This window comes from Trachemys scripta, chromosome 12, assembly GCF_013100865.1.
Source record: "Trachemys scripta elegans isolate TJP31775 chromosome 12, CAS_Tse_1.0, whole genome shotgun sequence".
Taxonomy (NCBI): domain Eukaryota; kingdom Metazoa; phylum Chordata; order Testudines; family Emydidae; genus Trachemys; species Trachemys scripta.
Window position 1 is genome coordinate 11,255,192 of NC_048309.1, and position 14,195 is coordinate 11,269,386.

The 14,195-nt window shown below is 39.5% G+C and overlaps 1 protein-coding gene across 2 annotated transcripts; it reads right to left on the reverse strand.

Annotated features, from left to right (window-relative positions):
• Nucleotides 1–1,338: 1,338 nt before the first annotated feature.
• On the reverse strand, nucleotides 1,339–9,257 carry C12H20orf85 (chromosome 12 C20orf85 homolog). Of its 2 annotated transcripts, XM_034786601.1 has the most exons (4): nucleotides 9,196–9,257; nucleotides 7,550–7,631; nucleotides 5,547–5,645; nucleotides 1,339–1,756 (listed from the first exon to the last, which is right to left on the reverse strand). In XM_034786601.1, the coding sequence occupies exons 1-4, from the start codon at nucleotides 9,255–9,257 to the stop codon at nucleotides 1,601–1,603; spliced, it is 399 nt and encodes a 132-aa protein (XP_034642492.1). In that variant the 3' UTR covers nucleotides 1,339–1,600. The 2 variants fall into 2 exon arrangements, 1 of the variants encoding a protein (XP_034642492.1); XR_004647787.1 differs by lacking the exons at nucleotides 5,547–5,645; nucleotides 9,196–9,257 and having other exon boundaries at nucleotides 1,674–1,756; nucleotides 7,550–7,633.
• Nucleotides 9,258–14,195: the final 4,938 nt, after the last annotated feature.

Consider the following 14,195-nt stretch of genomic DNA (forward strand, 5'->3'; position numbering starts at 1 on the left):
TCAGATACAGGCGACTGATTTCAGAAATAAAGAAGCCATGCTATAATAGCCAGACTGGTATGACATAAGTTTTTCCACCTTAAACAGTACAGCAGCTCATTTGTCCCCAAATGTAAACCCAAACAAGTGAGACTGGTCCCTGATCCCCACATTTGGTAACACCACAATGATTATTATAAAGTCCTTTGTACCAACAGCAAGAGGAAACGGGTACCTGTTAGAAGCCAGTGATTTCTCAGCACAGATGAGAGGGACCAGTTTGCACATAATTATTTGAGACCCACTGAAAGAACTCAGTACCAATGCCCAGTAAACTCAATAGGAATAGGAATCTTTCCATTGATTTTAATGTCAGGTGGATCAGACCCTCAAATGTATCAGGTGAGGCAGAGAAACCTCATTCTGGTTTGCATTCAGGCCTAATTTATGTGCAGTAGCAAAGTGCTTTTAATTTGAAACCTGTGCATGTTATATTGCACTCAGCTATGCAACTGTGAGACTAATGTGCCTGTTTGATAAGTGGGACACAGGGTGCACTCTATAAGCTCTCTAAACGTCATGTGACAAGCATTTTCAATCAAAGAGTGAGTCGTTCTGTAACCTGACGGCTGTTCAGTGGGTTACTCAGTGACCTATAGGCAATGCTAATGGGTTTGTGTGATTTTTTGTTTTTCTTTCTTTTTTCAAACCCACAATGTTTCTGAAAAATTAGTGTGAGGGTTTTTTGTTTGGTTTTGGTTGAAACACGAGGCATTGTGTTTGCTTCTGTAAAATGTACATGTTTTGTACATTGCTGGATGGCTTTGGAGGTGTTTGAATGCAATACAATTACTTGTATTTTGCCAACTTTGTTGCTTTTGTCAGTTTTTTCAACAAACTATTTCTGAGTCTCTGACCAACTCTAGATTATGTAAATTATTTAAATATAATTACTCTAATTCAATTGCTTGAGAAATCATTGTAATATTATATACAGTTAAATGATCACCAGTGTACATATGGATACCTTTTTGATCATTCATCTAAGTGGTTCTGATACTAAAATAACTGATCTTGAAAGCGACCTGCTTGCATGCAGATACATAGAATCTATGGGAACTATTTATACGGATCAGGCAGCTCAACAGGGATCCACTAAATAACACAGATGTGTTCATTACACAAACTACCTATAAAGCATACACAATGCAATATACAATGTATTTAGTAATTTATGGCTTAGTTCACATCTGACTCACCAGCACAGTCATAGATGAGTTGTAATGCAGACAATTAGAAGAGTGCTACTTAAATAATCGTCCTAAGATTCTTTTACAGGAAAACTTATTGCAGAATATAAGGTGTTTAAATTAGAGCTGCTTTCCTGGATAAAACATTCCAAAATGTGCACTAACAGTATGTATACAGTAGACTTCAATAAAACAGTAATAACTGACATGCTACATTTCTCACATATACCTCTCACCTAATATATTCCTGACATTATGCACAAACATTTATCCTCTAATATCAATTTATGCAAATCTGACATTTGTTCTACTGAATATTAACTTAGATTAAGAAAAAATGGCTCAATATGCCTATTCATTATTTCTTAAGGTCAATCAGAAGGTTCATCAGGCCACTTCAGATCCTTGTGAAAGGCACCTTTGCAGCTTCTGATCTGATAATAACGTTCAAGTTCCAGTCCTGGCACAGATGATCTCCAGCCAATAAATCCTTGAGTTGTTTTAGGGATTGGAGGAGATGGGTAGACCTGAAATAAGAGTAAATAAATAGAATAAAGTATATTTCTTGTCCATTTCTATTGTACTGCCATGCAACATGCTCTTTTGTATTCTAGTGTTGATGGAATGGACAATTTTTTTAATTGATGAATGCTAATACTACTTCAAAGTTTAAATGAATTCTGTCTTTAAAGTAGTGCCAATTATATGCTGTGCCATCCTGCATAGTGCTGAATAACCTTCAACTTCCAAGAGTTGACTAGCACCCTACCGGATTGAGCTCATAATACAGAGGTCATCATTAAAAAGCATCTAGAATATTTTGGGGGCCCATTCTACAGCAAGCTATGTTGAAAATATTTTTAATAGCAATGGAAAATATTAAGAGGTTCTGGTTAAGCAATTGGGCTTTTTTTGACCAACAGGCTTAAAAATTATTGCAATGCCTAAATCAGTGTGTATGGAAGAAAATAAGCTAGTTCCAAAGGTAATAAACAAGAAGTAATCAGAAGTTAAAAGGAAAGCATTCCATTTGCCATCCAATCCTCAGTTTTTATCAACATACATCTGATTTTTCAAGTTTTCTCTACTATTGAAAGGCACCTTAAGCAAAAAGAAGAGTATGAAAATTAGCTTTAACTTAATTTGGCAGGAAAGACTGAAGTGTTTAATATATTTTAGATTATAGCGTCTCATCATTATCTTTGTTTAATAAATTACTAGAGCCTTTGTTTGGTTTTCACTGTTAGAAGCAAAATTTAAGCCAATGCTTTAATTGTTTCCCAACTATCAAATATTAAAATAATCTCTGGGTAGGTAACATTTCTAAACAAGGGAAGCAGACATTTTGGTACCAAATTGGATGCAACATAGCAAAGAAATAATAGTTCTAAGGCCAAACGCTGAAGCTATTACTGAAGCTGGCTCTTGCACCGAGAACTACTTATCCTTTAAAGTCTGTTTCTAGCATAAAAGATGGTTCTGCATCAAGTTAATCAGTAAGAAGGAAACAAAACAAAAGCCAGCGTTCTCCGATCACTGACTGCGCTGCTTACTTTGGCCGAATCAGCCTACTAAGGCACATTAGAAGTGCTCTCTGTTGTACCACTTTAACATCTGGGGACTTACTCAGTAGAGAAACACACAGGGAGAGAACCATGTTTCAGTTTATTCTTTTGCCAGAGTTGTTTTGCTTTGTTCCTGGGCCAAGACTGAAAAATGTTTTTGATATTTAGGTGGAGCACGTCCTTTGAAGAGATGATTTTCTATTGCCATAAACGCCACCCACTGAGCAGGAAATGGCGAAAACAATGTCCCACCTCTATTCTGCAGGAAAGAGAAGGGGACGAGAAGGCAAGGGGATTGCATGTCTAACCCAGCCAAAGGAACGGACATGTCATTACTGTGCATTGCCATGAGAGAGAGAGCAAATGGGATCATTTCAAATCACCGATTTAGAAACCATGAATATGGATCTTCATGTAAAAGGATGAACTGCTGCATAGATCCCAAACTAATTCTTGCTCTCCTTGGCAAAGGTCAAATCTGAAGCCTTGGCCTCTATTTCTGTGCACACACCATTGGCTGCACATGCTAATCTTGCAACTGCGTGACCAATGCCGAATTTGTAATACACACGTTGAATGCACAAGACAGGTGCAGGTGCAATTACTTGTGCCTACAAATTAAGGGTAGGTCCACACTGCAGCTAAGAAGTGTCATTCACAGCTCAGGTAGCTGCGTGTGCACTAGCTCTGCACGAGCTAGCACGCTAAAAGAAGCAATATGGTCACAGCGGCATGGGTGGCAGCTCAGGCTAGCTGCCTGGGTATAACCCCATCCAAGATATGTACTCGGACAGCTCGCCCGAGCCGCCAATCATGCTGCTATGGCCACAGTTATTTTTTGTGCACTAGCTCAAGCAGAGCCTGTGAGAGTGCGTCTAACCGAGCTTCACATCTTCCAGCTGCTGTGAAGGCATACCCTAAAAGTGCAGACATAGGTAAGCTTGGCTCTGACTTGAATATTTGGACTTACAACACAATTTAAGAATGTGAAGCTCTAACAGCAGAAAGGGTGGCACTTTTCCAATTCTAACATTCTGCACTAACTTTTTCTTTAATTTTCAGTTATTTTGATTTTGATAACAGCTTTGTGGCTTATTATTTTTGTAAACCCTTTAAAAAGAATTTTTTTTCCCACGAGGAAGCAGGGTTTCTAATGTTACTTTCTTCCATAATACGGTACACATCTTAATAGAGATGTTGTCTCATGGACTAACCTCCCCTCCCATTGGCAATCGCATGACCCCCAGCTCACCACCTGTTTCTGACTGAGTATCCTGCTCACTGGCAATTAGCAGTTACTTAATTGCTTACATGGAAGAGAAATATTAAGAAATTGAATGTATTGTTGGCTTCTTTAATGTGAGCCAACAGCAGGAACCAAGAACAGCCAATACCATGTCACAAGTCAGCTCTCAGCAGACCACCAGTGATCAATGGATCTACTGCTATAAGGAAAAGGTTACAATAACCAGGCCAAAGGAGGAAGAAGAATTCACTTCCTAGTTACAAACACTGATGCAATGTTACAGCAGATTCTGTAGTAGTACTGATAGAGAGACAGGTATTCATAGCTCTTTATAGATATATGAAACAGGAGCGCTCTCCCAAGGAAATGATGATATAAGGCCCTGACTTAAAGAAATCTGCCCATGCGATCTTTTAGTCCAGCACAGTTCTGGTCAGTTCAGTGGGGTGAAATAAGGATCCGTGGCGGTGGATGTCTTTGTAGGATTGGGGCTTATGGGGCTTTCAATCCTTATTCACACAAGTAATCCCTTTGAAGCCCCGGGGGTCTCTGTAAATTCTACTATCTATTAACCTAGCAGCTCCCAAATGTCTTCTGTTGGTGCCCTCTTGAAAAGGATGAGTGAGAGTCTTCTCACATTACAGGTTGGCACCATTGCCACCAATTTTATTCTGCCCATTTTCTCTTCTGTTCTCTTCTGCCTTTTAATCTTTCCCTTCTCATGTGCTTTTATTTTTGCTTTGTTTTGTGGCTACTGTTTGTTTTGTTTTTGCTGCTCTTTTGGCTACTGAGCAGAAGATTACCTGGGTGGGGACATCCACTTGAAGTACAAACACTGTACAATTATGAATTAAACAATGTGCCAGGTTCCACTGTCAGAAACAGGTGTGTGTACAACTCCCACTGGCATTCAGGAATATGAGTAGCAACGACCTGCTAGAAAACCAAATTGCTGAATCATCAGTTAGAATATAGCCCAGTAGGAGTAGCAAGAAAATCTAATTTGTGCCACTAAGAGGGCTTAAAATAAATAAAATCCAGAAAAAATGATTTGTTTCAATAAAGACAGAGTAAGGATTTGTTTTTACAATGTTGAAGTTGAAAAATGGCTCTTAAAAATGGGTTATGATACATCTTGAAATCATTGAGAGATGGAGGGGGCGAGGGGACTCCATAAAGCACCTTATAAATACTACTCCCCCCTCCTCCCCACATTAGATGACTGATCTGATACTATATAAACCTTATGTTACACAGAAGGTTAAAGAGGAGGTGCTTTACCATAACAGTTGATTGTTGTACAGTGAAACCCATAGTAACAACCACATCTAAAGAGAAATTCCCTGGCTTAAGCGAACCCTTTAAAGTATCCCTGAGGTTTCCAATACAATTTAGTCTGACCTTTAGTGGAAGACCCACCTCTACAAGGTGACTGACTTTTAGCCCTTGGGTGGCTGCTTAAGACCGATTTAACCTATATTGCCATTTTTAACTCTATTGTCTAACCTTAATATATTTTTCCACTGGTGTTACAGGTCGGATTTGTAAATGTTCTGGAAGCTCTATCTTAGGCTTAGTGGGTTCTTTCCTTTCGTCTTTTATCAACTAAAAATAGAATATCAACATTAATCAAAAATTAACACTTCAGGCTAAGAAATGTGTTGTCCTAGCATTTTAATAGCTGATCTCTAAACCATTCCCATCACTATGGTATCTGTGCACTGTGTTCTTGGCCCCCAATACAGGACTATTTATTATACAGCTTTGGAAGCTGTTCTAATGCACTTTTCAGTTGCAGAAAGGGCTTTAATTCTGAATTGAAGACAGGCTGAATTTTGCTGAGCACCCTCAACTCTCACTTACTTCACTGAATCGAAGACACCTGCACATTTGTTTTGTGTGACAACAAACTAAAAATTCGTAATAAAAGTGCCAAATACATTTGCAATATACAGTGAATAGTAGTATATGGCATTAAACATATTGGTTAAAGCTTATATCGTGCTTTTCATCTGTAGATCTCCAAGTGCTGTACAAAGTGTAATTTACCCTGTTTGTAAAGAAGGGATACTGAAGCCCAGAGGGCCAGATTTTCAAAGATACATAGGCACCTAAAGATGTAGATTGACAATAGGACTTAGGCACCTATCCTTCTTAGGCACTTTTGAAAATACCACTAGGCATCTATTTGCATCTCCAAGAGTCTAAGTACCTTTGAAAATCTGACCCAAAGAGATTAAGAGTCTTGTCCAAAGTCACACAAATCAGTGGCAGAGTTGGGAACAGAATCCACATGCCCTGCCATCCAATCCATGCTCTAACCATTGGATCATAATATATAAACTTGCAACGCTGCAGCCCCTGTCTGTTATTGCTGCTTGTGTTCACATTTGTTACAATTTGTTTTAGGTGCACTTAATCATTCTTTCAAGACATTCAATACAGGAAATATTATGCAGAAACTAGTCTCACAGAGAAGATCGTATCAGATAGTCAATTAAATTCAGTAAAATGTGAGTCACTTAATCTGCATCCTGTAATGTTTAAATATACAGGCCATGAACCTCTTTCCATTTAAACCAGTGGGAGGTTTGCCATTAAATTCAGTGGCAACATTAACCCTATTTCAGTAGAGATTATTTTAGCACATGGTAAAATTCCTTACTAAAAATTAAATTAGCTAAATCCTTGCCCTCCTTCCATTTTAAAAGCATCTCATAGACAAACAAAGGGGAAATATTCTCCTGTCAGTGCATCTAGTTCTGGTCAGCACCACCGAGAGTGATGTGCATCAAGAGGAATGTTAGAATATGTGCAACATACAAAGTACAACTTGTCATATTTTATTCTGAAAGAAACTGGAACTATCACCTTAAAAGAACCCCATTTGTTAGTACTCCTACAAATAGGGCTCCAAGTTATCAGTGCTTATCTACACTTATATGCTCCATTCATGTTGTCTGCAAAAGAAGACCAAGATTCTTTGAAGAAATATATTTTGCTGCTAGAGAGACCTTAGTCAAGTCCTGCTATTTCACCCAATTAGGGGGATTGGATTGGGGCTGGGTAGATAGCCTGATGCTTGTTTGATAACTGACCACGGCTGCCAGCCTCGTTAGCAGGAGCTATAAGGCTGGGAGGAAGGGAGAGGAGAGGAGAGGAGAGGGCAGAGACGGGCCCGGATCGGATCGGACCCGACCCAACCCAGTCTGTTGCTGGCCAGGTCTGTGGTAGGCTAAACTGCTGTAAAAAGGCTGGATATAGTTGGGAACTGGTGGTGGGGACTTGATCACAAATAAAGAGCATGGGTGTTGCACCAACCTGAAGTCCCCCTGAGGAGAGGGGGAGAAGGGCTGAACCAGAGGGGCACTGTGTGCACCCTGTTACAGCTTGGCTTTCAATAATAATGATTCTAAACTGGGACATCTTAACTGAAAGTTGTACCTAGCTATTCTGGGTATACTATTCAAGTACATTTCATACACATACTACATCAAATTTAGTTTTACCTCCTCAAAAGGTGTTGTTAAAAATCCCCATTTGATGGACCATTTCTTTGCAGCTTCAAACTCAGTTTCAACATGGTATTTCCTGAAGCAGACAGAAATTATGTTTGAAAACTCTTTCCCAGCTATCATTAAAATAAAAATTCTAAAGTCACAAAACACAATTTAGGATGATGAGAAATGTAAATTATTAAGTTGTAGTCCCCCCAACTTAAACCAGAAGTATCTGTATTAAAAATTTAAGGCTTAAGAAGTCTCAGCCAAGGATCTTATCAGAGAAAAGTAAGACTGAATATGTCCCCTGCTAAATTAGATTCATGTTTAGAATTCATGCTCAGATGAAGTCTCAGAAACATAATCATTTGGGAATCCTGACTCAATATCACTGGCAGATTTTGTTACAGTAGTTGCCAGTAATCCATGGAAAAAGTGACTCTATGAACCTGTCAATGAGAACAGACCTGATTTCATATTTCATATGTCTCAATTAACCAAATATACCTGTTAAGAATGAACTACAGATAAACTAATTTAATAAACACACACCAAAATAACTATGACCATTGCTTAGACTTTAAGCAAAAACTCTGCTCAGAATTGCATTTACTACACTTCTTGTTGATCATTCATCTATTTTTTTCTTACCTTAAGAAAAAGGACTTTACTTGCTATTTTTCCCAATTACTATTGGTACCTGCCACTCCACATCACGCACATATACATGAGAAAAATGGGTGTAACAAGAATCATACCAATGACTGTGGAGTGCTGAGTGTATTGATGAATGAAATGCATATGTAGCCCACCTCATATTCATGTCTCATCAGCTTAGCTTTTCTGTTCAGGAGTGTACTTGCTACGTTTTTTTTAAAATTAAAACAGGTATTTAATTTCACAGAGACATCAAAGCTTTTCAAGAGTTTTACACGGTATAACACTTATCAGGCAAAATCTGTCATATATATTCAGAGATGAGGGAAAATAGAGAGAGAAGGAAGGGAATATTAACAAAGGCAGTGCTATATATAATAGGCCATTTAGATAAATAAGTATTTATCAGGAAACCCGAGAGCCCCGAGGTCAGTGGAATCAGTGATGGGAGGAAATGAGGATTGGGATAGGGAAGGTCATTAGGATAAGGTCCTGGGAATGGGCATGAGAGGGGGAAAGGTGTGCAATGTGTTTGAGGCTGCAGGAGGGGAGGCGTTGGTACCAGAACTGTGTCTGCAGGATTGGGGCCAGGAGCCATGTGGGATGGGGTGAGCCATGTGGTAGGGTGTGTGTGCGTTGGGGTGGGCTTCTTCTGCGGGGAGGGGGTTGTGTCTAGAATTGAGGCTGGTATAGAGGCCACAGGGAGAGGAAAAGTTTAGGGGATGGGGCTTGGGAGTTGGAAAGAGGGGGTTGGAGACCGCAGTGGAGGGGGGAGATTGGGGTAGAGACCCAGGAGGGGGGGTCAAAGCAAGGGGTTGGGGAGGAGATTCGGGGGGTGACCCAGGGTGGGGGGAGTTGGAGCGAGGGAGTGGGGGAGGATTTTTGGGTCGCGACACGAGGGGGGGGGCGAGCCAGAATGAGGATTGGGATGGGGGGCAGGAGATTCAGTAGTGACTTGGAGGGGGCGAGTCAGAGTGAGAGGAGTGGGGGGACCTTACCAGATGTTATCCTGAGCCACAAAGTTGAATTGCTGGGTGGGGTTGGTGCTTCTCTGTGCCATTGCTCACCCCTGCCCCCACTAGCGCCCCCTAGCGGCTGGGCTGAGCCCTCCAGCGGCTCCGGTACAGCCTGATGCCTGGGACTGAGCCAGCCTGGCCCTGCCCTTTGCCATCTCAGGCGTTGCTAGGAGACGGCGGCATGTTCAGGCTCCAGGGAGGAGTGAATAAGGCCTGGCACCCGGTTCCCAGGCTACCGCTGCCTCTCCCTGTAACGAGCCCCCCAGAGCCTGCTGCTTGGATCTCCCTTTTCCCCAGGACCCCAACCCATAGCTGTGATCCCCAATACATCTCAGCAGCTTCCCTCCTCCTGCAGCACCCAGCCCTAACCCAGCTCCTCAGCACCTCTCCTGACCCCCCACACTCTGATCACTCCCAAATCCAGCTCAGCATCTTCCCTCCTCAACACACAGTGTCCTACCCCCAGTCATCAAGCAATAGCCCTCCAAGTCCAGAGGTTGCTGAGAGAGAACAGCATTTCCAAAACCTCAGGTCGCAGCCCGGGAGTCACCGAAAGCTATAACCCCCACAAAAAGCCACCCCAAGCCCACACACCACTGAAACTCATAGCCCCAAAGCTGGAAAGCCTGCAGTCCCCACAGAAAACCACTCTAAAACTTTGCCTTCCTATTCCAGAAACCATTGAGAACCACGCCCCCTTCAATGCCCCCAAACGACTGATAGGGCTCAGTGCCTTCCCAAAAGAAGCCTGAACCCCCAACCACAATCACTGTTAGTCATTACCCCCTCAAGACCCACATTACCACCCTAAATCCCAAAATCATTTTTAGCACATGCCAGCCTTCCATTTTAATTTCCCCAGAATATTGACTATCTGCTCTATCTCCATCCTTTATGTATTTCAAAGGGAAGAAAAATGTATGGGCATGCTTTTTTATTTATTATTATTTATATTGCAGTGGGATCTAGGAACCCCTGTCATGGATAAAGACCCTATTGTGCTGTGCAAACACAGAACCAAAAGGTGAGCCCTGCCCCAAAGAATTTACAATCCAGCTAATGCAATCTATTGTCCTGGTGGTGTATATAGCTTTTCACTGTTGGCAGGTACACCACTGCCACCCACCTCCCCAAAACACAGTGACCCCTGACACAGGTCTGCAAAACAATGCAATTAAGGAACACCGTGATTATTACTGCTTAATTGTGGTGCTTTCTGAATAGCAACATAAACAGATGTCCTTCATGATCCAGCTAGTTTTTAGAAAGCCTTTGGTTGTGCAAGCGTCCTGCATGCAACTATTAGATTTGCTAATTATTTTCATTTGACAAATGGAATTTGATGCATCAGTACATTGTCAAGGTGTAATCTGATAGGGTGTTTTCCCAGGTTCAATGGCCTGATTATTTATTCTGATGACCATTCTTGTTGTTATTCTTCCCTCCCCCTGCTCCCCAACACTCTTATTAACAGAGTTGTAATTTGAAGTGTTTGTTATTTTACAGATGGTGTTTTTCTTCTCAACCCCCCCAAGCCCTAAAATGTGCTCGTCTTTGTGAAGAGTGGCAAAAACAAAAATGAGGGACAGAGCAAAAATAGCAGAAGAGGAATTTTAAGGGTGAGGGGGGGAAATGAGGCTTTTTTGCTTCTTTATTATGTGTGAAGAAGTCCAGTAAGGATTGGTTTTGATTTTGAAGGTTTCCCACCATTCCTTGTTTACATTGGAAAGTCCACCATGGAAAATTGTAATGATTAGAGAGTTAGTACCAAGGAAGTGAAACCAAATCATCTGAGGGGGAAAGGGGTTTTATTCAGACAATTTACACCTCTGTTTTTCACTTATTTTGTTAATAACTATTTAATGAAAACACCTGAGATAAAAGGTCACTTTTTTAAAGGATCCAGTAACATAGGTCCTTGAGATAAAGGCTAAAAAACACTCAGTCTCCGTTACCCAGTCATCCAATGAGTCCTTCAGCAAAACCAGGGAAGAGCATATTTGGTGATGATATTTCTAAGTTTTTTTTAAAAAAGAGGCAGAAAAAGAAACTTTAAAAAACAAGTAGCTATGAACACCATCTTTCTGGCTTCTGTAGAAGAAGCAGCAAAAAAACCAACCAACCAACCAACCAACCAACTCTCCCCCCCCTTTTTTTTCTTTGAAGCTCACTTTTAAAATGTTGCACAGTAAGATACATTGTTTTATGTACATAAAGTTTACTAGAGTCCTTCTTTCATGATTTGTTATACAAAATAATAGACTGTGAAATAGCACCATGTTTTTGTAGGGTGAAGATAGGTCCAGAAACCAGGTATATTAAAATACGTGGTTGCAACTATAAAGAAGAAAGAGTAACTAAATGTATGTATAGTAGATGGGCAAATTACAGGCTGAGAATGAATTTCTGCAGTTGCTATTAGAATAAGGTTGTTGTAAACAATATGTAAACATATCTTTTTTTAAGATGGATTCTGCTTGGATTTTGTTCCTGGTTTTGCTGGACCTATGTACAACGATCCTGTCTAGTGCAGGAGTTCTCAAACTGGTCTTTGAAGCTACTTATTTTACTTTGTGCGGCATCTCTGTCTGTATAGGTAGAACTATATGGAGCGGTTGCCTCACAGATGCTGGAATCTGCCCATGTGGAGCAGTTTGCAAGATCAGTGCATTAGTATATATGAAAGGTTGTTTTCTGTTAGTTGTAGCCTGCTTTCCAGAGGATATTTTAAACTAATGAAACTAATAACAAATGAACACCTCTTCTGCACCCTTGGTAGCTGCTTCTTATATTTGTCCAGTGTTTTGTATTCAAACATAATCAAGTTTGCAGACCACACCAAAATTTGGGGTATGTAGGGGGAGTAAAGAAGACATAATCAAACTACAACATGAGTTGGAAAGAGCAGTTGAGTCTGCAGGCAATGGGGATTGACATTCAACATTAATAAATGTAACCTATATTCAGGGAGAGGAAATAAACAGCAGTTTTAAAAAGTTATCAGTTGCCAATAGTTACCATGCAATGATGTGTGAGATTACTAACTTCCCCTAATATTTAGAATAGGTGATATCTGTGGAAATGTTGTATAGAAACCAAGTAGCCACATCCATTGTGGTAGCAATTTTTCATAATTTCCTCTTAATATTGCATTTCCCATGTATAGTTGCTGAGGAGAAAGAGTGGAACTGGTTTAGAAGGTTGGAAAGGGAGATATTCGTAAGAATATCTTCATCTTTTATTTTAAGAATGTGCTAAAATTTGTTTACAACTTCATTGTTCTTTCTTGCTTATAAAATATATTTGAATTAATCTGATGGAAAGCTGACATATCATCTGGGGCTTTAGTGAGCCTTGTCACAAATAGCGGTGCTTCCGTAAATTTGAGGTTTTATTGAATCTAAATCAGCTTCTTTTTAATAGAAAGCAAATAGTAAAATACTCTCCCATATTCTAACTGTTAGACTTGGTTTAAATCTGAACATGCAAGTTTGTACCACAGTTAAGAATTTTTACAAGAATGATATTTTAAATTTTATTCAATTTGTAATAAGATCTTTCCCGGATGCTGTTTATTATCTTGGTAGGAATCAACTTGCTAATATGTCCAAGGTCCAGAAAGCTAGCCAATCAGTATCTGCAATGATGGATCTTAGTTCTTATTTCCTGAATTTTTTAACTCACTATCCTCCAATTCCTAGATAGTTTTGGTAAATATAAAAAGGATCTTACTTCTGATATCTGTAATGGGAAATATGTAGGCCTTTTGACAAACACAATGACTTTCCAAAATATTTTTTTTTATATTTATTTTGTTTTTTGTAGCTGTTATTTATCATGGACTGCAAACTTTTACTGGAAGGTTTGAGAAAGAAAGGACTCAACATGCTTTATGGTTATATGTGGGAACCTGAAAAAATATTTACAGCTTGCAAAAAGTTCACTATGTTCCAGTATATTAATATTTTTGGCCCTCAATCAATTTTTCAGTACAGTTTTTCTTCTTGCAGTTGCTTTATAAAACATTTCAACAACAAATAAAGCCAACTGGCTCTCTCCACTAATGTGCTTGAATAGTTTGCCTCCTTTTTGTCTGAAAACCGTTTTGTGCAATGAATTGTTAAAGCCTAATGTAGCTTTTTCACGCCATGCAACCGTTTTTTATTCATTCTGTAAAATGAATGCAGGGAGGGTATAAAACTAAACGTACCAGTTTACAAGCAATATATTCGACTGTTTAATTGCCAAGTTATTTTTTTCCTAGGGCAAGGGATCTAATGGCCTTGAATACCAAAAGACTGTAAACACCTTCAGTAGTCATTTTAGATGTACAAAAGAACTTTTATTTGTTTAGCAGAAAAATAAGCAGCACTCTGTACACCCAAAATAGCAGTTATTATTGCTCTTTGGGGTCTCCAAAATCATTAAACTACCTAAAATACAACAGCTATCTCACTTGCACCTAGGTGCCTGATTCTATACTGTGTCTAATTATCAATTAGTTTAGCAATTAAATCGGTTGAGTCTCCAATCATACTCAGAAAAGGTTACTCATTGTCCTATTTAATTAGCTCCTGCTGCTTAGTCACATTTATCTCCTGGAACCCTCTTAATGGAGTCTGTGCCACTGTATGGAAGAAAAATAATCTGTTAACGAAAACAACCAAAATCAGAACTTAAATTCTAAAGCACAATAAAGGAATTGCTTTAATTCTCTGTCATATGGAATGAAACTTTATATTTGAATATTAATAACTAAATTATAGCAAAACAATTTTCTTGACACCATTATTGAATGGAATCAGAGTTTTCAGATATGAGAAAGCAAATGTAAAACATGACTATAAGTTTTAGGACTTTTATAATATCCACATTTTAAAAAAAATCCTCTACATACATTTACCCCATCCAAGACTGTGCAAAAGTGTATGTGTACTTGTGAACATAATTCTAAAATGCTGGGACTGATTGTCTTCCAGATC